The following is a 24,818-nucleotide window of genomic DNA, read 5'->3' as shown; positions in this document are numbered from 1 at the left end:
ACGTGGAATTGCCGGCACAATGTGATTACTTCGCTATTAGCACGATGAGCTCAGCCATTTGCATCTTCATTAAGGAACATCCTGCAAATAGCGCAGCCACTAAAGCTGCGAGCGACACCTGTTCCTGCCGCTCCTCCAGGTGATTCGGGCTCGCAAAAACACGCAACGTAAATCAAACTAAAGATGAATTCTCGCCGTCCTCATCCTGCGCCGGACATTAGCGAGACACACGGAGCGGGAAAGTGTCAGTTAATTAATCGTCTGTAGCCGAATGACTGCGCCAAATTCTGATCAGACTGTGGACAACTGGAAATAGTGTAGAAAAAAATCTGATGCCGCCTCGGCTCAGACGGTCGGCGATCTGCCACCGCATTGAGGTGTCCATATGATATCCTACAGCACGTCATCCTGAAGGCAAGGAGTAATGCTCACCGGGGAACTTTTAAAAAGTTTGTTAAGCCCCCACCACACCCCTCAAAAAAATGCTCCCTCTGAAAAGTATTTATGCCCCCTTCTAAATAGTATGCATGCCCCCCAAAAATAAATAGACTCACCCTGACCCCCCCCCCCCCCAAAAAAAAAAAACTACAGGTGCCCCCCATGAAACGTTTTGTGCAGGCTCGTACAAAATGTATGCTGTCTGAAGAGAGTGCATTCCCCTGAACAATATGTGCACCCTCCCCCAAAAGTTTCTGGCCCTCTGAAAGATATGTGAACCCCCATCCCCCTCCCACACCCCTCTTTCAATTCCTACTCATTCTTACAAGACCGATATAAAGAGTCTAACATTGATTTGAAGTAATGCTGCCTTCCAATAGGTGGCGCTGTGGGGGTATTGTTCCATCTCCCTTATTTGCATACCCCCCACCCCAGCAAAGTATGTGTTCCCCACAAAAGGTGCATGTCCCCCTAAAAAGTGTTCCCATACCCTGAACAGCATGTGCACCCTCCTCCAATAGTATGCGCCCCCAAAAAATGTTTATTCGACCCCTCCCCACCAGAATAAAATTAGGACTGCCCCCTTAAGAGTATGTAGACCCCTGAAAAGTTTGTATGCCTCTTCCAAAACAGCATGTGCCCCTTCCCCTAAAAATGTGTCATCCCAAAGTATGGGCGCCCGAACCAAAAAGTGTGTGCTAGTCCATCCCGAATAACTGTGTGTGTCGCCCCTCAAAAATATGTGTTACTCTGAGAAGTGTATGCCCCCCGTGCAAAGTGTACGCCTTACTGAAATTGAGTGCCTCCTGAACAGTTAGTGTATCCTCTCCCAAAAGTATGTGCCCCCCTGAAAAAGTATGTTGGACTCCACGGAAATAAAATTATGGGTTTCCTCGTAAAGAGTATGTGGACCTCGGAAAAGTATGTGTACCCTCCCTGAAAAGTAGGTGTCACCCAAAAGTATTAGTACCCCCATAGAAAAAGTGTGTGCCCCCCACCCCAGAGTTTGTGCTCCCCCAAAACAGTATGTTATCCTCCGAACAGTATATGCACCCTCTTCCAATAATGTGTCCCCCCAAAACTCTGTGCAACTCCCCCAAATAACATTATGGGAGCCCCCTCAAGAGTATTTGCCCTCCCCCATAAAGTCTGTGTGACCCCTGTGTCCTGCCCACAAATGGTTTGTGCATCCTCCCTAAAAAGTATGTTCCTCTGAAAACGATGTGCACTTTCACAAGTCATGTGCCGTCCTGTGCAAATGGTATGCCCCTGAAAACTGCGTGCCCCAGTCGAACACTATGGGCTCCCGCCCCCAATAGTATGTGCCCCCCTGAAAGTATGCACGCCCCCCTCCCCCTGATGATGAGCAGTTCACATTGCCTCTGGACCGGAGCGCAGCAGCACACAATCTAAACCTCCCAGCGCTGAAGGCGGAGCTATAATAACTACAACTGATGCCGAGGAGCAGGAAGAAGGGGCGCCCGCTGCTCAGGGGGGCACCATCCTGAAAACGAAAGAACTAACCATTTCCTAGAACGCAGCAAATAGTTTTTTGCTGCAAAGAACAGAGCTGCCCTTCAGAAGTCCAGGAAAGATGGATGACCACGCTGCGACAGTCACCCGACTTTCCTTGAAACCACTAACTAGGAGTTAAAGGTTGTCCAGCTGTAAACTATTAATGGCGTTCTCCTTAGGGTAGGTCATTAACAGGACATCAGCAGGAGTCCATCACAAAGGACCCTTGCCGATCAGCTGTACGCCAAGCCTGTGCATTCCTGCTCTGAGCTGATTCCTTCAGGAAGCAAACAGCTCCATTCTTTCTTCAGTGGCCAGGCTTGGTATTACATGTCAAGCTCCCATTCATTTCTGTGGGAACTTGACCTGCAATACCAAGCCTGACCTCTGCAGTGGGAACGGAGCTGTCTGCTTCCTGCAGAAATGAGTTCAGTGCAGGAGTACAGCAGTCCAGAGACCAGCTGGTTGGCGAAGGGTCTCTGCCGACAAAGCCCTTTTAATCTACTCTTGCTGATGTACCCTGAGGATAGGCCATCAATAGTTTACAACTGGACAACCCCTTTAAAGGGAGGTGACAACTCCTGGATTTACCTTTGTTGGGGCAGCTCTTGGTCTTCGGGGGTCCTGCGGTTTGGATACCTGACTGTACGGCGCAGGTGAATAGGTCCGTGCTCTATTTTCGGCGGTTCCTCTGGTCCCCGTCCGTGCGCTGAGCGATCGCAGCTGTTCTCTAGATGAAGTAATGTTCACAAGAAAGTGGAGGATCAATTAACTGGCAAATAATGATTTTGTGCCTCGCGCCTCGTTAAAGCCGCTCGATACGGGATACTTAGTAACTTTATACTCACAGAGCTGGACTTGTCTTAAAGGGGAACTCCGCTTTATTCTGTGATACATCCAAGGCATTGAGATAACAGTGGTCAGGTCTGTGTCCGGGGACCCCCAGAGAATGTCGGGGCCCCTCTACACACAACATCATTAGGGCGGGCTTCTGCTTTAATATTGGGATTTTGATTCCTAATATGCAATAATTCATAATATGGTATCTGTCTCGCCTGGATGATATAGATGAGCATTTTAAAGCTACGGGACACTTTTCAGGCATTTAAAGGGACTGTTCACAGGACAATTGGGGGCAATCCCTAAATTAATGACTGCCCTTATAAGCCGTAGCAGAGAGGGCCCAGCGTGTCTTGATTTCATGGGGGGGGGGGGGGGGGGGGGGGCTGCTCCGTAGTGGACTGCCACTTTAAGAGCACTTTCACACAGAACGCAATATTCCAGACAAAGCTGCAAAATATTCAACTATGCAGAAAAATCTGCACCAAAATCCACCGGTCTGAGGGTGCCTGCCCACTACGGGTCTTTTTATCCTACACAGAAGTATATATATATGCTGTAGTTATGTCATGAGCTTGGTTCTGCTGCTGTATTCATGTCATGAGTTTGGTTCTGCTGCTGTATTTATGTCATCAGCTTGGTTCTGGGGCTGTATTTATGTCATAAGCTTGGTTCTGCTGCTGTATTTATGTCATCAGCTTTGTTCTGCTGCTGTATTTATGTCATCAGCTTGGTTCTGCTGCTGTATTTATGTCATGAGCTTAGTTCTGGGGCTGTATTTATGTCATGAGCTTGGTTCTGGGGCTGTATTCATGTCATCAGCCTGGTTCTGCTGCTGTATTTATGTCATGAGCTTGGTTCTGGGGCTGTATTTATGTCATCAGCTTGGTTCTGCTGCTGTATTTATGTCATGAGCTTGGTTCTGGGGCTGTATTTATGTCATCAGCCTGGTTCTGCTGCTGTATTTATGTCATGAGCTTGGTTCTGGGGCTGTATTTATGTCATCAGCTTGGTTCTGCTGTTGTGATTACGTTACAGTGGGCGGAGGTAATTAAAGGGGTTGTCCCGCGCCGAAACGGGTTTTTGTTTTTTCTTACCTGAATCCCGGCGGTCCGGCGTCTTCATACTCACCTGCTGAAGATGGCCGCCGGGGTCTGCTCCCTCTGTGGACCGCAGCTCTTCTGTGCGGTCCATTGCCGATTCCAGCCTCCTGATTGGCTGGAATCGGCAAGTGACGGGGCGGAGCTACACGGAGCCGGCATTCTGCACGAGCGGCCCCATTGAAGACAGCAGAAGACCCGGACTGCGCAAGCGCGGCTAATTTGGCCATCGGAGGCCGAAAATTAGTCGGCACCATGGAGACGGGGACGCCAGCAACGGAGCAGGTAAGTGAATAACCTCTGTATGGCTCATAATTAATGCACAATGTACATTACAAAGTGCATTAATATGGCCATACAGAAGTGTATAACCCCACTTGCTGCCGCGGGACAACCCCTTTAAGGCCTAGTTCCTACAGCAGAGTTTTGCCCTGGATTCAGATGCAGATTCTGCCCCATCTAGTAATCTGCTGACGGCTCCGGACATTCGTGCTGCAGTTCATGCAGCGCAGATTATTTTCACACCCGGAAGGGAACTGACGCGCCAATTCTTTGTGTCGGGCGGCAGATTTGCCCTATTGGCGGAGGTTAGATCTGCAATAGACGCACCTGAACATCCTTGGCAGAAGTCCGAAGCTCAGTCAGACCTACGGAGGACTGTGAGAAACGCCCTAAGAATGAGCCACTTGTCATGGGCCAGTGCTGCGGACTTGCCCCCCGGGCTACAATGCGTCAGCCGGCCCCGACATCATGGATCCCCAGACAATATAATGAGACGCCGATTTGCAGTGGAATTAGTGAAGATTCCACAGCACAAACGCCCCATGTGAGCGTCTCTGTACTGCCCCCTGTCTGTGGTTTGGGGTAGTGCACACTGCGCCCAGTGGTGCCCAACCATGTGTTTATTTGCCTTTAGTTTGCAGGAGACGCCGGCCGCCATATCTGAAATACAAAGCTCTTTAAATAACATTTGTAGATTTCGAGGATGCGGCGATTGCTGCAGAGAGCGCAGCGACGATCAATAATTAGCGCCAAGAACTCGCCAAAAATCATAGGTCTGTTGCCAAACAAGTAAGTTGAGGGTTTGTTACAATCGATCAACTCTTACCAGCACTGATACATTGTAACAAGCCCTCAGCTGTGAGTGCTGGCCACATCAGTCTGTAGATGTAAAGAAGGATGTTTCCATTCACTGACAGCAAGCGAACCGATATCGCGCTCGCCCACGTAAATGCACCCTGAAGGCGGTTGTTGTGCAGTCTGGTCTGTATAAGCAAGGCACAGGGCTGTGCCAACCCTCTGTGGTTGGTACGGATGGGATTTGTGTCCACCCCGCTTTGACCCCCGTACTGCCGGGTTTGTGCTCTGCTTTCGGGCTACACGCTCCATCGCCGGCGATCTGTAACGTGATTTCTGCGGCGCCGCAAAGTCCGAAAATATCATTTTAAAGAAATGTAACAAACTGTTTTTTTCTTCGCAGCAACTTATGCGAGAGCGACAGCAGATGGCGAGCCGACCATTCGCTTCTGTGGACGTGACGCTAGAGGTGGGAGGAGCCGAGCAAACGGAAGTCCTGCGAGGGCCAGTGGAGGTAAGACACAGAGGGCGAAGATTAAAGTACATTTGGCGCACTTTGGTGTGAATATAAATGCCACGAGCGGCCGCAGATTTGCGCTAGAAATTGCGCCATTGTTCTGGCTTTAGAATTAAGAAATGTGTTGAGTAAATGTCTGCCGAATATGTCGTGTTTTATGTCTTTTCTATGCAAAAAAAAAAAAAACTGGAACGCAGTGACTGATGCCCCCCCCCCCCCAAGACTTTACTTCTTAAAGGGACAGCGCTAAATGATTGTCAAATCATCATATGTTGTTGAGCAACTAAATCATTGGCTTCACTTATTTTGGGCTACTCCATTCACAGCCAGAGCTGCATTCATAAATCAGCTGTTACATTATGTTTCATCTCATACTCCAGTTACATCCAGAGCTGCAGTCATAATTCGGCTTTTATTTCCTGTCTAAGGTCCTTTTAGACGAGCCGACTCTCGTTTGAATGAGTGATCGATGTCCTCACGGCTCGCTCGCTCTGGCGCAGCCCGTTAAGACCGGCAGGTACATCGTTGGCTCCTTCAGAATCTTTCAGTCTTTCACATTCGCCGTTTAAACGGAACGATAAGCGAATGATTATCGTTCACTTTCGCTCGTTCCTTCTGAAAGCACCCTTATACTCCAGTCACATCCGGATCTGTATTCACACGGAGGCCGTCTTTAATGTGCGGACTAACGCATCAAGTAGCTCCGCCCCCCGCTGCATCGCATGCTGCGACGCTTCTTCATCAGACACTATATGAGCTCCGTGAACCAGCTGGGTCAGAAGTGACATGTGAGATCCTGCAACTAGACAGCCAGCAGAGTTCTAGATGCAGCTCTGGTTGTGACTGGAGCATAAGACATAACTCAGTGTCAGTAAGGAGAGGATTCAGGCTTAGTGCGGAGATGTTACTAATGAAGTGGCGGTTAATACCCGCGCTCTCCGGGAAGCACTCAGCGCCGCACGGCCGTGTTTCCTCTCCATTTGGTTGAGGATCTTCTCCAAGTGATGTTTTCATTTGCGGCTAATGGCCGCGCCGCTGACTATCACGCCGTCTTAATGGAAGAGAAGGACTGAAAACTGCTGTGCTTTGTGTTGTAACAGCGCAGCGGTGCGCGAAATGAACTCTGCTACAACAAGGCAGGAAACAGGAGCTGCCAGTCGCATATACCTCACGTGGCGCGGCTGAAACCATCATCTACACGGGTAGCGAGCGTTAACTTGGCGCATTACGGAGCGACAAACTCAAAACAGACAGGGAGAAAGCCATCGGAAATGTCAAGGTAAAGTTTGCTGCAACAATAGTGGGCGGGGCTTCATACAGCAAGGGGGCTGCAGTCAGCCTGGACCTGAGGGGGGCAGTAGTGCTCGCCAGGCATTCCTCACCATCATCCATCTCCCTGGTTTATATTCTCACAGTTTTGTTTGTCATATGGAAGACAAGTCGGTAAACAGCGGCGGCGTTATTTATGATCGGCGCCGCCCGCATCACGTATGATCTGTGAGTTGTCAGTCCGCCCTTTGGGGGTTCCCGTGCGCAATGTGTTGGACAAGCAGATTTAGGCTCCAGAAGTATTTTTCTGTTTACTTCCAGAAGACTTGCTACTTCTCACAGTTGGGGGCTTGTTACAATGTATCAATATAGACAATCCTCCGACTGCAGACCGTTACAATGTATCAATATAGACAATCCTCCGACTGCAGACCGTTACAATGTATCAATATAGACAATCCTCCGACTGCAGACCGTTACAATGTATCAATATAGACAATCCTCCGACTGCAGACCGTTACAATGTATCAATATAGACAATCCTCCGACTGCAGACCGTTACAATGTATCAATATAGACAATCCTCCGACTGCAGACCATTACAATGTATCAATATAGACAATCCTCCGACTGCAGACCGTTACAATGTATCAATATAGACAATCCTCCGACTGCAGACCGTTACAATGTATCCATATAGACAATCCTCCGACTGCAGACCGTTACAATGTATCAATATAGACAATCCTCCGACTGCAGACCGTTACAATGTATCAGTGTGGACCATCCTCTGGGAGCTCCGCAGCAGCACACCTATTGTTTCCAGGCTCCTCCTACTGATACATTGTAACAACCTCAGCAGCTGTGGAAGCAGGACTGATCCCATTTATTGGCATCCCGTCCGGGTTCTTCTCCGTCCGCGATCCGTGCGGAGATACGATTACCGCCTCATGAATATTCGTTCAATTCCACTAAATTATGGAAAACAGCAGAATTATCGACTCCCCTTTGTCTGCGCAATTTATGGTTTGTGCGGAAACGTTACGGGGGGCAGGGACACAGATGAGGGGGGCAGCAGTGTAAGTACGGGGAGCCCATGTACAGAACTGCAGAGCATTGCTTTGTACCTCTACCTCCTAAGACATACTTCAGGTTATTACTCCACTCCCTGCAGATCATTGCTCTCCCCTCTCCATAGTAATAGTGCTGTACTCTGCAGGTTATTACTCCACTCCCTGCAGATCATTGCTCTCCCCTCTCCATAGTAATAGTGCTGTACTCTGCAGGTTATTACTCCACTCCCTGCAGATCATTGCTCTCGCCCTTTACAGTGATCATGCTGTACCCTGCAGGTTATTACTCCACTCCCTGCAGATCATTGCTCTCACCCTTTACAGTGATCATGCTGTACCCTGCAGGTTATTACTCCACTCCCTGCAGATCATTGCTCTCCCCTCCATAGTGATCGGGCTGTACTCTGCAGACTATTACTCATCTCTCTGTAGATCCTTGTTCCTCCTCCATAGCGATAGTGCTGTACTCTGCAGGTTATTATTCCTCTCCCTGCAGAACATTGCTCCCCCTCCATAGTGATAGTGCTGTACTCTGCAGGTTATTATTCCTCTCCCTGCAGAACATTGCTCCCCCACCATAGCGATAGTGCTGTACGCTGCAGGTTAGTATTCCTCTCCCTTCAGAACATTGCTCCCCCCTCCATAGTGATCGGGCTGTACTCTGCAGACTATTACTCCTCTCCCTGCAGAACATTGCTCCCCCTCCATAGCGATAGTGCTGTACTCTGCAGGTTATTATTCCTCTCCCTGCAGAACATTGCTCCCCCCTCCATAGTGATCGGGCTGTACTCTGCAGACTATTACTCCTCTCCCTGCAGAACATTGCTCCCCCTCTATAGCGATAGTGCTGTACTCTGCAGGTTATTATTCCTCTCCCTGCAGAACATTGCTCCCCCCTCCATAGTGATCGGGCTGTACTCTGCAGACTATTACTCCTCTCCCTGCAGAACATTGCTCCCCCTCCATAGCGATAGTGCTGTACGCTGCAGGTTATTATTCCTCTCCCTGCAGAACATTGCTCCCCCCTCCATAGTGATCAGGCTGTACTCTGCAGACTATTACTCCTCTCCCTGCAGAACATTGCTCCCCCTCCATAGCGATAGTGCTGTACGCTGCAGGTTAGTATTCCTCTCCCTTCAGAACATTGCTCCCCCCTCCATAGTGATCGGGCTGTACTCTGCAGACTATTACTCCTCTCCCTGCAGAACATTGCTCCCCCTCCATAGCGATAGTGCTGTACTCTGCAGGTTATTATTCCTCTCCCTGCAGAACATTGCTCCCCCCTCCATAGTGATCGGGCTGTACTCTGCAGACTATTACTCCTCTCCCTGCAGAACATTGCTCCCCCTCCATAGCGATAGTGCTGTACGCTGCAGGTTATTATTCCTCTCCCTGCAGAACATTGCTCCCCCCTCCATAGTGATCGTGCTGTACTCTGCAGGTGTCAGCCACTTGGGTGATTATTTTGTCTTCTGGCAGATGTGATGAAGATGAATCCCCTCCTCGTCTTATCGGCTGCTCTAATTGTCTCAGGGTTGGAGACGCGATCAGATGTTGATATTCATTATTTCCTATTAATTCCGCCCCTCACCCGCTCTTCTGGCGTCGGCCAATTATCCGCACAGCACACGGCCCAATAAAAGCTGCTTCGTACGACAAAATTCATTTCTTTGTGCTGAGCGGCTCGTTCTGTTCCTGCGGCTCCCGGTGATGTCTGAGATCCCCCTCGCTTTAATAAATGCGGAACATTCTGCTGTGTAACATCTGTGGGAACGTCCGGGGCTCCTCGGAGCGCTCTAATAACCGCAGATCAGAACGCTCTGCCCTGTCATGGCGAGCAGACAGTTCTAGATGTTCTCCCATCAGTCTGCTGGGTAACAGGGAGAGCTGAAAGTTCTGCAGTAAGATTTCCCTGGGAGCGCCTGCCATCTGCTCCCGAAAGTAATACGGGTAGCAGAAAGTTCTAGCTCTCCTCCCAACGGATAGCAGAAAGTTCTAGATCTCCTCCCAACAATAATACAGATAGCAAAAAATTCTAGATCTCCTTCTATCTGTAATACGAATTACAAAAAGTTCTAGATCTTCTCCCAACAGTAATGCGTGTAGCAGAAAGTTCTAGACTTCCTCCCAACAGTAATACAGACAGGAGAAAGTTTTAGATCTCCTCCCAACAGTAATACAGATAGCAGAAAGTTCTAGATCTCCTCCCAACAGTAATACGGATAGCATAAAGTTCTAGATCTCCTCCCAACAGTAATACGGATAGCAGAAAGTTCCACATCTCCTCCTATCTTTAATAAAGATTGCAAAAAGTTCTAGATCTCCCGACAGTTATACAGGTCTCATCCCAACAGTAATATGGACAGCTGAAAGTTCTAGAACTCCTCCCTTCAGTCAGCTGTGCAATATGGATACCACAAAGCTCTGTATTATATGTTTGAGAAAGTTCTAGAAGTCCTCCCATCAGTAACATGGATAGCAGAAAGTTCTAGAAGTCCTCCCATCAGTAACATGGATAGCAGAAAGTTCTAGAAGTCCTCCCATCAGTAACATGGATAGCAGAAAGTTCTAGATCTACCATTAATCGGCTGTAAAATCTGTATATGAGAAAAATTTGTTCCATAATCTCTCTCGGAAAGTTTTAGATTATCTCTGGGCAGTCTGCTGTGTGAGAAGGTTCTAGGCTTTTGTGTACAGTATTAACTAGTCTCTTTCAAGCAGTCTACATCGTATTCCATCTTTCTGCGGACTATGCTATATAGAGCGACAAGGACGAGGGACGCAAAGGCCGCTGAAACTCCCCTCCCTGAGGGAAAGTGGATGGTGAGAGTAGTGGTTAGAGTAGTGTAGGAAGCCTAGGCAGGCCAAGATGCTTCTAGAGAGACGCTGAGGGCGGCAGGTTGATTTCTGCATTGAAGGAGGAGTTTTAAAACTAAGGTGCAATAATGACACTTCACCCCCCTAAGTACGATATTTTGTAGCCTCGCAGCGGGCGTGGCTGATCAACCATGAGTGGGTGAGGAAATGGCAGTGCAGCTGGCCAACCATCAGTAGGCCAAGACATGGATGTGTGGCTGGCCGACCATCAGTGGGTGAGGAAATGGCAGTGCAGCTGGCCAACCATCAGTAGGCCAAGACATGGATGTGTGGCTGGCCGACCATCAGTGGGTGATAATACGCCTGTGCGTTGACCAACCATTAGTGAGCGAAGATACAGCTGTGTGCTGGCCAACCATTAGTGGGCGAAGATACGGCTGTGCGCTGGCCAACCATCAGTGGGTGAGGACATGGCAGTGCAGCTGGCCAACCATCAGTAGGCCAAGACAAGGATGTGTGGCTGGCCGACCATCAGTGGGTGATGATACGCCTGTGCGTTGACCAACCATTAGTGGACGAAGATACGGCTGTGCGCTGGCCAACCATTAGTGGGCGAAGATACTGCTGTGCGCTGGCCAACCATTATTGGTGGCGAAGATACGGCTCTGCGCTGGCCAACCATCAGTGGGCGAAGATACGGCTGTGCGCTGGCCAATTATTAGTGGGCGAAGATACGGCTGTGTGCTGGCCAACCATTAGTGGGCGAAGATACGGCTGTGCGCTGGCCAACCATCAGTGGGCGAAGATACGGCTGTGTGCTGGCCAACCATTAGTGGGCGAAGATACGGCTGTGTGCTGGCCAACCATTAGTGGGCGAAGATACGGCTGTGCGCTGGCCAACCATCAGTGGGCGAAGATACGGCTGTGCGCTGGCCAACCATTAGTGGGCGAAGATACGGCTGTGCGCTGGCCAACCATCAGTGGGTGAGGGCATGGCTGTGAGGTTAGCCCTCTAAGGAGGTGTGTTGGTCTCATGATTTGGACTCCTCCAGTTCTATCTCTGACATACAGTGCGTACATGATATCAGCGGTGCCAGTCACTATGGTTTTCGCCAATCTCTTTGTCTTGTGTTATTTAGCGAAGGGCGATTAGCGAGTGCGCTCCTCCGTAGAGGATAATGAGCGGTAACGAGTGACCAGCCGGCCTTGACTTTAATGGTGCCGATCCAGCGCTCGATGCTTCATGTTTGTTACAGGAGAAAAATCACCTACAGGAATGATAAACATCCGGGCGTCACGTGCGCGCCCGCCGCTTAATTGTCGACTTCCAACTAACAAACTCCAGTAATTGGCGGAATAACCTTGACACGTTTCATCGGAGGTTCCTTCCTTTCTGCCCAGGCTGCAATCCTGCACATTCAGCGTTCATCCAAATTAGTGGAGTGTTCACAGAGCGGCGCGGGGGGCGAGCAGGATGGGCGCAATGAAGAATAGCATCTGTAATGAGCTTATGCAGCTGTCACTCACGGTGATCCCCGGGGAGCAGCGGCTATCCAGTCTCTGCCGCATCTCCCTGATAATGAAGCTTTGTCCTAGAGTCCGTGTGACCTCGTCCAGACCCGGGCACCGCTGGCAGCGAGCTGCGCTCTCCTACTGGCATCATATAATGCTTGGCTATTTAGTAGGGGTGAAGAGGGGCATTTCCTCTGCCTTAGAAGTCACAGATACTATCACATTGCTCTTGTAGTGACCGTGCCTTATACCCTAGTCACATCCAGATCTGCAACTACAATTCTGCTGGTCTCCCCTATAAACACAGTGCAATCCATTATAATACAGGATGGAACTCAGGATCAGTACAGGATAAGTAATGTATGTACACAGTGACTCCACCAGCAGAATAGTGAGTGCAGCTCTGGAGTATAATACAGGATGTAACTCAGGGTCAGTACAGGATAAGTAATGTATGTACACAGTGACTCCACCAGCAGAATAGTGAGTGCAGCTCTGCAGTATAATACAGGATAAGTAATGTATGTACACAGTGACTCCACCAGCAGAATAGTGAGTGCAGCTCTGGAGTATAATACAGGATGTAACTCAGGATCAGTACAGGATAAGTAATGTATGTACACAGTGACTCCACCAGCTGAATAGTGAGTGCAGCTCTGGAGTATAATACTGGATGTAACTCAGGAGCAGTACAGGATAAGTAATGTATGTACACAGTGACTCCACCAGCAGAATAGTGAGTGCAGCTCTGGAGTATAATACAGGATGTAACTCAGGATCAGTACAGGATAAGTAATGTATATACACAGTGACTCCACCACCAGCAGAATAGTGAGTGCAGCTCTGGGGTATAATACAGGATGTAACTCAGGATCAGTACAGGATAAGTAATGTATGTACACAGTGACTCCACCAGCTGAATAGTGAGTGCAGCTCTGGGGTATAATACTGGATGTAACTCAGGAGCAGTACAGGATAAGTAATGTATATACACAGTGACTCCATCACCAGCAGAATAGTGAGTGCAGCTCTGGGGTATAATACTGGATGTAACTCAGGAGCAGTACATGATAAGTAATGTATGTACACAGTGACTCCACCAGCAGAATAGTGAGTGCAGCTCTGGAATATAATACAGGATGTAACTCAGGATCAGTACAGTATAAGTAATGTATATACACAGTGACTCCACCAGCAGAATAGGAGTGCAGCTCTGGGGTATAATACAGGATGTAACTCAGGATCAGTACAGGATAAGTAATGTATGTACACAGTGACTCCACCAGCAGAATAGTGAGTGCAGCTCTGGAGTACAATGCAGGATGTAACTCAGGATCAGTACAGGATAAGTAATGTATGTACACAGTGACTCCACCAGCAGAATAGTGAGTGCAGCTCTGGGGTATAATACAGGATGTAACTCAGGATCAGTACAGGATAAGTAATGTATGTACACGGTGACTCCACCAGCAGAATAGTGAGTGCAGCTCTGGGGTATAATACAGGATGTAACTCAGGATCAGTACAGGATAAGTAATGTATGTACACAGTGACTCCACCAGCAGAATAGTGAGTGCAGCTCTGGAGTATAATACAGGATCAGTAGAGGGTAAGTGATGTATGTACACAGTGACTCCACCAGCAGAATAGTGAGTGCAGCTCTGGAGTATAATACAGGATGTAACGCAGGATCAGTACAGGATCAGTAATGTATGTACACAGTGACTCCACCAGCAGAATAGTGAGTGCAGCTCTGGGGTATAATATAGGATGTAACTCAGGATCAGTACAGGATAAGTAATGTATGTACACAGTGACTCAACCAGCAGAACAGGGAGTGCAGCTCTGGAGTATAATACAGGATGTAACTCAGGAGCAGTACAGGATAAGTAATGTATGTACACAGTGACTCCACCAGCAGAATAGTGAGTGCAGCTCTGGAGTATAATACAGGATGTAACTCAGGATCAGTACAGGATAAGTAATGTATGTACACAGTGATCCCACCAGCAGAATAGTGAGTGCAGCTCTGGAGTATAATACAGGATGTAACCCAGGAGCAGTACAGGATAAGTAATGTATGTACACAGTAATTCCACCAGCAGAATAGTGAGTGCAGCTCTGGAGTATAATACAGGATGTAACTCAGGATCAGTACAGGATAAGTAATGTATGTACACAGTGACTCCACCAGCAGAATAGTGAGTGCAGCTCTGGGGTATAATACAGGATGTAACTCAGGATCCGTACAGGATAAGTAATGTATGTACACAGTGACTCCACCAGCAGAACAGTGATTGCAGCTCTGGAGTATAATACAGGATGTAACTCAGGATCAGTACAGGATAAGTAATGTATGTACACAGTGACTCCACCAGCAGAATAGTGAGTGCAGCTCTGGAGTATAATACAGGATGTAACTCAGGATCAGTACAGGATAAGTAATGTATGTACACAGTGACTCCACCAGCAGAATAGTGAGTGCAGCTCTGGAGTATAATACAGGATGTAACTCAGGATCAGTACAGGATAAGTAATGTATGTACACAGTGACTCCACTAGCAGTGGAGATAGATAACTGCAGTCAGTACTGATGTAGCAGACTGCCCCATTTACTGACAGCAAGCAGAGATCATGCACGTGATAGAATACAGTGATTGATAGAAAGTCATACTTGGCGATTGACCTTAGGTTATGCTCCGTTTTGTCCCTCCTCTACCGTGATAGCTATTCTGGATGGTAACTAATATGGCTGCCATCTCGGCTCGCAGGTGTCACCCAGCTTTCACAGAAACGGATGAACAGAATTTTGACATCATTGCAGACTCTACAGCGTCCCCTGCTGAAATTGAAATGCTCCATCTGTGTCCTTGTAGTTCAGTGCGGAGGAGGAGGGAGAGGGGGCCTCAAATAGATGGTGGGGTCTGGGAATTGTCTTCCTGCAGCTGTCGCTCTCCTCTGGCTGTGGGTGGGGGGTCACTGGCGGAGGTCACACGACTGCTTTCTGGGTTTTGTTCCTTCTGAAGTGTCTTTGTATTCTGAAACCAGACAGAGGAATCCAGAATTTATTGTATCCTCCAGTCACACCCAAAGCTGCAAACACAAGGCTACTGTTACATTATGTCTTATATCCTCCAATCACATCCAGAGCTGCAATCACAAGGCTAATGTTACATTATGTCTTATAACCTCCAGTTACATCCAGAGCTACAGTCACAATACTGTAGTTACATTATGTCTTATATCCTCCAGTCACTTGCAAAGCTGCGAACACAAGGCTACTGTTACATTATGTCTTATATCCTCCAGTCACATCCAAAGCTGCAAACACAAGGCTACTGTTACATTATGTCTTATATCCTCCAATCACATCCAGAGCTGCAGTCACAAGGCTAATGTTACATTATGTCTTATATCCTCCAGTTACATCTAGAGCTGCAGTCACAATACTGTAGTTACATTATGTCTTATATGCTCCAGTCACATCCAGAACTGCAGTGAAAATGCTACTGTTACATTGTGTTCTATATCCTTTTGAATGGGGTCACACATGAGCATCGCATCACGGCAGGTCCTTCCTTTGGGCGTTACCTCGGACACCTCGCCCCTTCTTTTTAATGGGGGCGACAAGGCATCACAATAGCAGGCGAGTGCGATGTGAGGTTTCCAATTGAAAACAATAGGCAGCACTTGGCGATCCGCCGGCGCGGCTTCAGAGGATCGCTACTTCCCCGAAGTGATGTGAGGCATTTCTGGCACAAATCGCATTCATAGGGAAATCGAACGTTGGCGAGCGCGATATCAGTCCGAGTGTCATGGCCCAATATGGACTCCCTCGTGTGAAATTAGCCTGAGCGCCATTTTTGTCTTTCCTTTGCTCCTTTATACTGCTTCTACTCTAGTCAAATCCAAAGCAGAACATCTGCCAACCTCCCCAGTCTGCAGAGCTGACAACTCCCACAATGCTCTGCAGGCAGCCAGGCATGCAGCTTTGGTTGTGAGCAGAGAAGGAAAGATTCTAAATATTGTATATAAAAGGGGCGGGGCTTAGAACCTATAAACCAGAGCCGGAAGACACCAGCCCCTATAGCGCCCTCTACAGCAGCCTCAAAGAACCGTGACAAGTGAGACCCAGACAGCGGCCGCCATGTTTTTTCTGCGGTTGACATTGATGTTCTCCTTAATAATTTATGAACGTGTCGCCCGGATATCTCGGCTCCTGATGCCCTGACAGCTGCGTTAATAAAGGATGCTGAGAAGTGCGAGGAATTAAGATATATTAAAAGCGTAAGCGACGGCGACATTATCATAAATTATCAAATATTTCCATAAATCATCAAGCAAATAATTAACTATTCAGATAAACGAGGTTTCTGCGGCGCGCACATTTCCATAATGATCCTGAAGTTTTGACGTTACTGTATCCAGTGTAATACGTGACACCAGGTAATTACCCCGTTACCGGCTGATTAGCGTCTACAGCGGATTAGTGATGTCTGGAGCAATAAGACGTCCCGGTAACTACAAGTCCTGCCGCTTCGTCTTCTGCCACATCTTCTCATTACTCTGTTACCTAATTATATCTGTTCCTGGAAAAGCTGTGTGACAACCAACATGGCCGCCATATTGCTTGTCATGGAGCCGTCCTGGGAAGAAGTTGATACATGGGTACAAGTAGTTGTTACATTGTTGCAGGCTCTGGTCATGTGACACACCCTCCTCCTCCGGACCTGTAGCTCCTTCATGAAGGAACATCTGGTTTTCGTCTCGTTTTGCATTTATCTGAGCGTCATTACCATCCTCCCAGTATCAGATCTGATCGCAGACGACATTAGCGCACTCGTCCTGTGCTTGTCTTCAGCTTTTAATTATCTTTATGTCTTCTCCAGGAACACGGCTGCTGTTATGTTGGCTTCAGGCTCTGTGAAAAAAAAACAAAAAAAGGAATGTGTGTGACAGGCTGGAGTTTACTTACAAATTGTGATGTATTTAAGGCTCATTAATACTTCATTAGAGATTCCGATAACGATCCGCATTTAATAAGAGCAGCCCAGATATTAGAGGCTGCATACCGAAGATGGGTAGGATAACCGTAGAGTTGGCTAAGTGTAAGGGTAGGACATTACTGGAGTATACCAAGAGGAAGCACAAGGAAGGAGTGGAGTATACCTAGAAGAAGGGCAAGGGATGACTAGAGAGTATCGAAGTAAGCCAAGGAGTGACTGAAGTGTGCCAAGAGGAAGGGCAAGGAATGACTGAAGTGTGCCAGGGGAAGGGCAAGGAATAAGTGGAGTATACCTAGAAGAAGGGCAAGGGATGACTAGAGAGTATTAAAGTAAGGCAAGGAGTGACTCAAGTATACCAAGAGGAAGGGCAAGGAATGACTGAAGAGTATGAAGAGGAAGGGCAAGGAGTGACTGAAGTGTGCCAAGAGGAAGGGCAAGGAATGACTGAAGTGTGCCAGGGGAAGGGCAAGGAATAAGTGGAGTATACCTAGAAGAAGGGCAAGGGATGACTAGAGAGTATTAAAGTAAGGCAAGGAGTGACTCAAGTATACCAAGAGGAAGGGCAAGGAATGACTGAAGTGTATGAAGGAGAAGGGCAAGGAATGAGTGGAGTATACCTAGAAGAAGGGCAAGGAATGACTAGAGAGTATTGAAGTAAGGCAAGGAGTGACTGAAGTGTACCAAAAGGAACGGCAAGGAATGACTGAAGTGTGCCAAGAGGAAGGGCAAGGAATGACTGAACTATACCAAGAGGAAGGGCAAGGAATGACTAAAGTGTACCAAGAGGAAGGACAAGGAATGACTGAAGTGAACGAAGAGGAAGGGCATGGAATGGCTGGTGTATACCAAGAGGAAGGATAAGGAATAATTAAAGAGTACCATGAAGAAAAGCAAAGAATAACAAGATTATATCAAGTGGAAGGGCAGGGAATGACTGGCATATACCAAGATGAAGGACAAGGAATGGCTGGCATATATCTAAAGGAATGAAAAAGAATAACTAGAGAGTATTGAAGAAAGGCAAGGAATGACTGAAGTGTATGAAGAGGAAGGAATGACTGAAGTGTACAAAGAAGAAGGGCATAGAATGACTCATATATACCAAGAGGAACGACAAGGAATGATTAAAGAGTACCATGAAGAAAAGCAAGGCTTGACTGGAGTATACGAAGAGGAAGGACAAGGAATTACTGTAATATACCTAGAGTAAGGGCAATGAATAACTAGAGAGTATTGAAGAAAGGCAAGGAATGACAAAAGTGTACGAAGAGGACGGGCATAGAATGAATGGCATATACCAAGAGGAAGGATAAGGAATGATTAAAGAGTACCATGAAGAAAAGCAAGGAATGACAGGATTATATGCAGAGGAAGGGCAGGGAATAACTGGAGTATACCAAGATGAAGGGCAGGGAATCACTAGAGTATACCAAGAGGAAAGGAATGACTAGAGTATACTAAGAGGAAGAGGAAGGAATGACTAGAGTATAGCAAGAGAAAGAGTAAGGAATGACTGGGGTATACCAAGAGGAAGGGTAAGGAATGGCTGGTGTATACCTAGAAGAAGGGCAAGGAATGACTGAAGTATACCAAGAGGAAGGACAGAGAATGACCGGAGTATAGAGGTACAGCCTGAGTAGACAAAGTAGAAGGGAAGATATGAGTGGAGTACAGACAGTAGACGGGCAGATTACAGATGGCATATGCATACTAGAAGGCAGGTTGTGAGTTGAGGACCTTCAGGTGGAGCAGCGGTTTTATGTACATCCCGGATGGGTCGGGTCAGATGCTTCTCATTTCTTCTCTTTCTGTTCCTGCCTGTCCCCCTCGTCTCCTGCAGCCTGTCTCCTGCGGCCTGTCCCCCGCGTCTCCTGCGGCCTGTCCCCCGCGTCTCCTGCGGCCTGTCCCCCGCGTCTCCTGCGGCCTGTCCCTCGCGTCTCCTGCGGCCTGTCCCTCGCGTCTCCTGCGGCCTGTCCCCCGCGTCTCCTGCGGCCTGTCCCCCGCGTCTCCTGCGGCCTGTCCCCCGCGTCTCCTGCGGCCTGTCCCCCGCGTCTCCTGCGGCCTCTCCCCCGCGTCTCCTGCGGCCTGTCCCCCGCATCTCCTGCGGCCTCTTTCCCGCGTCACCTGCTGCCTGTCCCCCGCGTCACCTGCTGCCTGTCCCCCGCGTCACCTGCTGCCTGTCCCCCGCGTCTCCTGCTCCCTGTCCCCCGCGTCTCCTGCTCCCTGTCCCCCGCGTCTCCTGCTCCCTGTCCCCCGCGTCTCCTGCTCCCTGTCCCCCGCGTCTCCTGCTCCCTGTCCCCCGCGTCTCCTGCTCCCTGTCCCCCGCGTCTCCTGCGGCCTGCCCCCCGCGTCTCCTGCGGCCTGCCCCCCGCGTCTCCTGCGGCCTGCCCCCCGCGCCTCCTGCTGCCTGTCCCCCGCGCCTCCTGCTGCCTGTCCCCCGCGCCTCCTGCTGCCTGTCCCCCGCGCCTCCTGCTGCCTGTCCCCCGCGCCTCCTGCGGCCTGTCCACCGCGCCTCCTGCGGCCTGTCCCCCGTGCCTCCTGCGGCCTGTCCCCCGCGCCTCCTGCGGCCTGTCCCCCGCGCCTCCTGCGGCCTGCCCCCCGCGCCTCCTGCGGCCTGTCCCCCGCGGCTCCTGCGGCCTGTCCCCCGCGCCTCCTGCTGCCTGTCCCCCGCGCCTCCTGCTGCCTGTCTCCCGCGCCTCCTGCTGCCTGTCCCCCGCGTCTCCTGCGGCCTGTCCCTCGCGTCTCCTGCGGCCTCTCCCCCGCGTCTCCTGCGGCCTGTCCCCCGCATCTCCTGCGGCCTCTTTCCCGCGTCACCTGCTGCCTGTCCCCCGCGTCACCTGCTGCCTGTCCCCCGCGTCTCCTGCTCCCTGTCCCCCGCGTCTCCTGCTCCCTGTCCCCCGCGTCTCCTGCTCCCTGTCCCCCGCGTCTCCTGCTCCCTGTCCCCCGCGTCTCCTGCTCCCTGTCCCCCGCGTCTCCTGCTCCCTGTCCCCCGCGTCTCCTGCGGCCTGCCCCCCGCGTCTCTTGCGGCCTGCCCCCCGCGCCTCCTGCTGCCTGTCCCCCGCGCCTCCTGCGGCCTGTCCCCCGCGCCTCCTGCGGCCTGTCCCCCGCGCCTCCTGCGGCCTGTCCCCCGCGCCTCCTGCGGCCTGTCCCCCGCGCCTCCTGCTGCCTGTCCCCCGCGCCTCCTGCTGCCTGTCCCCCGCGCCTCCTGCTGCCTGTCCCCCGCGCCTCCTGCGGCCTGTCCCCCGCGCCTCCTGCGGCCTGTCCCCCGCGCCTCCTGCGGCCTGTCTCCCGCGCCTCCTGCTGCCTGTCCCCCGCGCCTCCTGCTGCCTGTCCCCCGCGCCTCCTGCTGCCTGTCCCCCGCGCCTCCTGCTGCCTGTCCCCCGCTCCCGCTGCTGTATATACTGCATATGTGACCCTTCCCGTCTGTGTCTTGCTGTAATTTGTCTACTCGATGCGTATCAGCTCCACGGTGAGCGGCCGGGGCGCGCAGTAATGTTCCCGGTGACCCTCCAGCAGAGGAGGCCCGGCAGCTCATACAGCGGCTTCTCTCTGTAATATATTTGAAGCCGTTGTGGTAGATGAGGCCGTCACCCCCAAAGCTGCGCTGGTGGGACACGGAGAACCCACTTCTCATGAATTCCTGATGCCCACGAGGGCGGGGGCTGCCTTCTCTGTAGGTCATTCTCAGCTTGTAGCTCATCACATCGGTAAATGTAGTGAAGATACAAACTCTCCATCACGATTCATCGCCTTCCTTCCCTTTTATTACTTTGTGATTTGCTGCTTTTTGCTCTATTTTCCCCTCTTTGGTTGCCAACTCATTTCACAATGCACTGAAGAGGAACCGCAGAGCGTCATGGCGTACACAAGACATCGGCAAAGAGTAATTACGCCGTCCGTTCGTGTCGTTTTCCAGTTCAGTGAGGAGCGGCTTATAACCCTCTGTGAAGCCGCTTCGAGAAGCCGCCATCCTCGGCTGGCAGCCATTTTTCATGGGGGCACATAGTGACGGAATGCCCATAACTTAACTGGAATTGTTAGGACTCCAGGACGATGGCGGAGATCTATGTCCTCCGCCCGCCCGCAGCTGATGACTACATAAAAGCAGTTTATGGCCTGGAGAGTTAATTGGATTATGAACAAGGCCGCATACATCCGTCTGAGTGGACTCATCTATGTCGCGAGTTACACAGTAATTTAACGGCCCTTGCAGATAGAAGCCCCGTGGTGTGACAGCCGCGAGTTCCAGCATCCGCGTTATTAATGGTCAGGCGTTTGGAGAAGTTGGGGCTTATCTCCTCTCTCCATCCAGTCTGAATTCTGTTTAGTTGGTAGGTTGTGAATGGAAGGAACATTCAGGTCTGTGAATAATATTTCTCCTTGTGGAGACTGCCAGCTGGTGTAGGGAGCCCTGTAGGCTATGCAATGCACTCTGGGAGAAAAGTATGCAGATCAGACCTGGAAAAATAGTTCACAGTGCCACCTGTTGGAAGATAGCTTCCCTCTGGGATGGCGTAAGCACCCAGCAAACCCGGACAGGTACCAGGGCCCACAGAGTGCGAGGGGGCCACTCGGTGGTGGGATTGATCCAGTCCTTGTTCTTTAAAATCCATTGTATCCGTGTCTTTAAAAGGTGGATACTATTGACTACGGCAGCGGCACTGCAAGAAGCCAAGTGCTTCCTGTGCCACCACTTGGCGCCTTCTCGGCTATTGCGGTGGGGTGATGATGTCATCGTGCCGACTGCGTCGTTCTGCCAGTAGAGGCCAATGCAGCGGCTAGCGGACTCCATGAGAGAGTGGTGGGGGACAGATGGGGCCTATAAATTACTAATGGGTCCCACTGTGGTGTTATCACCTGAGCGCCCATGTAAATTTAGAATCGGTTGTGGCACCATGAATGCCGTAAACCTCCGATTGAACGACTCGCTAATGCGCAAAATTCCTCTGACAGGTAATTAATGGGGGATGTTGCTTTTCAACGCCAGATCCTATTATTCACTGGGAGATAAGTCACCGCCAGAGCTGTCTGACTGTGGCTTACCGCCCTAAACATACGAGCACTGGGCCGAGCTTGTGCCTATAGGGAAGGCAGGGAAGCGGCGTCCGACACTTCTTAAAGCTCAGACAGTGCGCAGCATTGGGGTTTATTCTGTCCGTATAGCGCCCGTAAAAATACGTACATAACGCAGAACATAAATGCATCTTTGTGAATGAGCCCCTACAGCAGAGAAACCGGAACAGTCTAAGCTTTGGGGTCCGACTACTTGGCCATGTCTGCTCCCTGACAACTAGCGGCGCCCGGCGCGGTCACGGTCATTAAAGGAAATGCAAGAAACTGAAGCAGATTTCAGATTTCCGTTTTTGGAGCCTTTATTTTCCAGCGCGGATTCTTCCCATTTACGGTGGCGCCGCTCCCCTCCCGGTGTAGGAGCAGACGTGATGTATACGTGCGGCGTCTGTTTGTGTGTGGGATCCATTTGTCTCCAGTAGCGGTTTCATCGCTCCTTAGAAATGTTATCCGTGTGGCGGCTGCGGCGCGGTGGCAGGCTGCAATCATCCAGTCATTAGTGGCATGGAAGCAGATTATATACATTAGCGCAGGTTCTATATGGTGCTGCGGTATACGGGGGATGGCACCAGCTAACAATTACACCGAGCCGGTGGGTGCGGGGAAAGTGAATAACTGAAGGGGACGCTATTTAATAATGCCGAGCCGCCTACGGGGGGCGCAGCAATGTCATCATCAAAACCTATTGTTTAACTTTTATAATTGGCCCCTTTGTGTGATCGGCGCTATATATAGAGGAGACAATGGAGCGAAATATTAGAATGTCATAGCGAACACGAAAATCAGGACTCTCATGTGTAATAGGATGCGGAACACCCGGGGCGACTGCGGTTCTTCGTGCCCAACAGTCCCTGAGCCGTCGACTGCCGTCAGATTCCACTTCTGACAACTCATATCGCCGCCATATCAGTGAGTGACTTTCTCTCGGATTGCTGCGGCGCCCTCATGTAGCCGCGGCGGTAATTTGTAGGTAAGTGACCACCAATATTATGTGATCGGACTGTTACCCAGCTCTGAATGGCATGTACCAGGGGGTAGGTTTCGCTTGTGAGGGTGCGCGGACGCCAAGTATTGCAAACCCGTTTTTTTTAATGCGAGTGCGAATGCGCGCTGCGAGAAAACTGTGCTTGCGATTTTCATGCGCATGAAAAAATAATTCCCTCTGGGGGCAAAATAGCACGGCACTTGGATGGGCATGCGGGCACGATGCATGATGTATTCTGCTCCCGTAAGAAAGAATGGGCGATTCTTCAGCAAGATCACGCAGAAGTAGGACAAGCTGCTGCTGTTCTGCTGCATCACTTCTTCTTGCAGCGCTGCAAGAGAAAAATTGCGCATGTGCTTTTTGCAACACACAGAAAATCTTACGGGAAAAGACCCCATTGTCTTTAGGGTGTATTTACATGTGCGATTTTTCTCTCGCAGTTCTGCAAGAAAAAGCGATACAAGAGAAAAATCACAGCATATCTTATTTTTGGGGTGACTCTGCTATAGAATGGCCCGTTCTTTCCTATGGGTGCAGAACAAAAATCATACGGCGCTCACGTGTGCATACAATTTTCGTGCTATGCATTTTTGCTCCCATAGGAAGTAATGGTGATTTTCATGCGCGTGAAAATGAGAAGTGCAGTGATGCGAGTGCAATATGGCATCACCTGTGTAAATGCATCCTCAGTGGGTCAGGAGCCAGAAAACGGCAGAAAAGGTGCTGCTAAAGTGTTAGAAGGGTTTCGGCGGTGCTTGTATGATAACGCGGATGCTTCTGCGTCCCTCGGTGATTACACGTGCAGTTTTATGGCCCTCTCTCCACAAGCCATAACGAGGCTGAAAGTCCTAATTAACAGCGAGTTCTGTAAACTCCATTGTCTTGTGAGGAGAAACCTCTTCACCATTTACAACCTGCAGTATAATCGCTAATTACCATCTTGTTCATCTAATTATCTATTCAAATAAAGACGAAAACATTAACAGGAAGCGAGCGGCTCGTACGTTATATAATAACCAGCCTGTCACCTCCTGGTATTATGCAAGCTGCAGATCCGCACACCTAATACTACAGCGACATCATCTATTACTGCTGACAGCCTGATATCATGTCTGAGAAGTAGTCACAGCCCCGCCCCCTGGTGATGACATCACTGATATAATGACATGTGATCAGGCATGAGATCCGCATACCTTTTATACACAGTGATATAACCTATTACTGCTGACAACCAGCCTGTATATTATATCTGAGAGGTAGTCACAACCCCGCCCCCTGGTGATGATATCACTGATCACAGCTCTGCCCTTGGTGATGACATCACTGATATGACATGTGATCAGGCATGAGATCCGCATACCTTTTATACTACAGTGATATAACCTATTACTGCTGACAGCCATCCTGTATATTATATCTGAGATGTAGTCTCAGGCCCGCCCCCTGGTGATGACATCACTCATATAATGACATGTGATCAGTTATGAGATCCGCGCACCTTTTATCCTACAGTGATAAAACCTATTACTGCTGATAGCCAGCCTGTATATTATATCTGAGAGGTAGTCACAGCCCCGCCCCCTGGTGATGATCTCACTG

At 49.9% G+C, this 24,818-nt stretch overlaps 1 protein-coding gene across 1 annotated transcript in view; it reads left to right on the top strand.

Annotated features, from left to right (window-relative positions):
- Window positions 1-24,818, top strand: part of ATRNL1 (attractin like 1) — a 379,911-nt gene that overhangs the window by 308,252 nt on the left and 46,841 nt on the right. The window contains exon 27 of the mRNA XM_066601402.1: window positions 5,374-5,484. Within this exon, the coding sequence (XP_066457499.1) occupies window positions 5,374-5,484 (111 nt within the window). The remainder of the gene's footprint in view (window positions 1-5,373; window positions 5,485-24,818) is intronic.

The sequence above is a fragment of the Eleutherodactylus coqui genome, chromosome 4, assembly GCF_035609145.1.
Source record: "Eleutherodactylus coqui strain aEleCoq1 chromosome 4, aEleCoq1.hap1, whole genome shotgun sequence".
NCBI classification, from domain to species: domain Eukaryota; kingdom Metazoa; phylum Chordata; class Amphibia; order Anura; family Eleutherodactylidae; genus Eleutherodactylus; species Eleutherodactylus coqui.
This window is presented reverse-complemented; position numbering and strand designations above follow the sequence as displayed.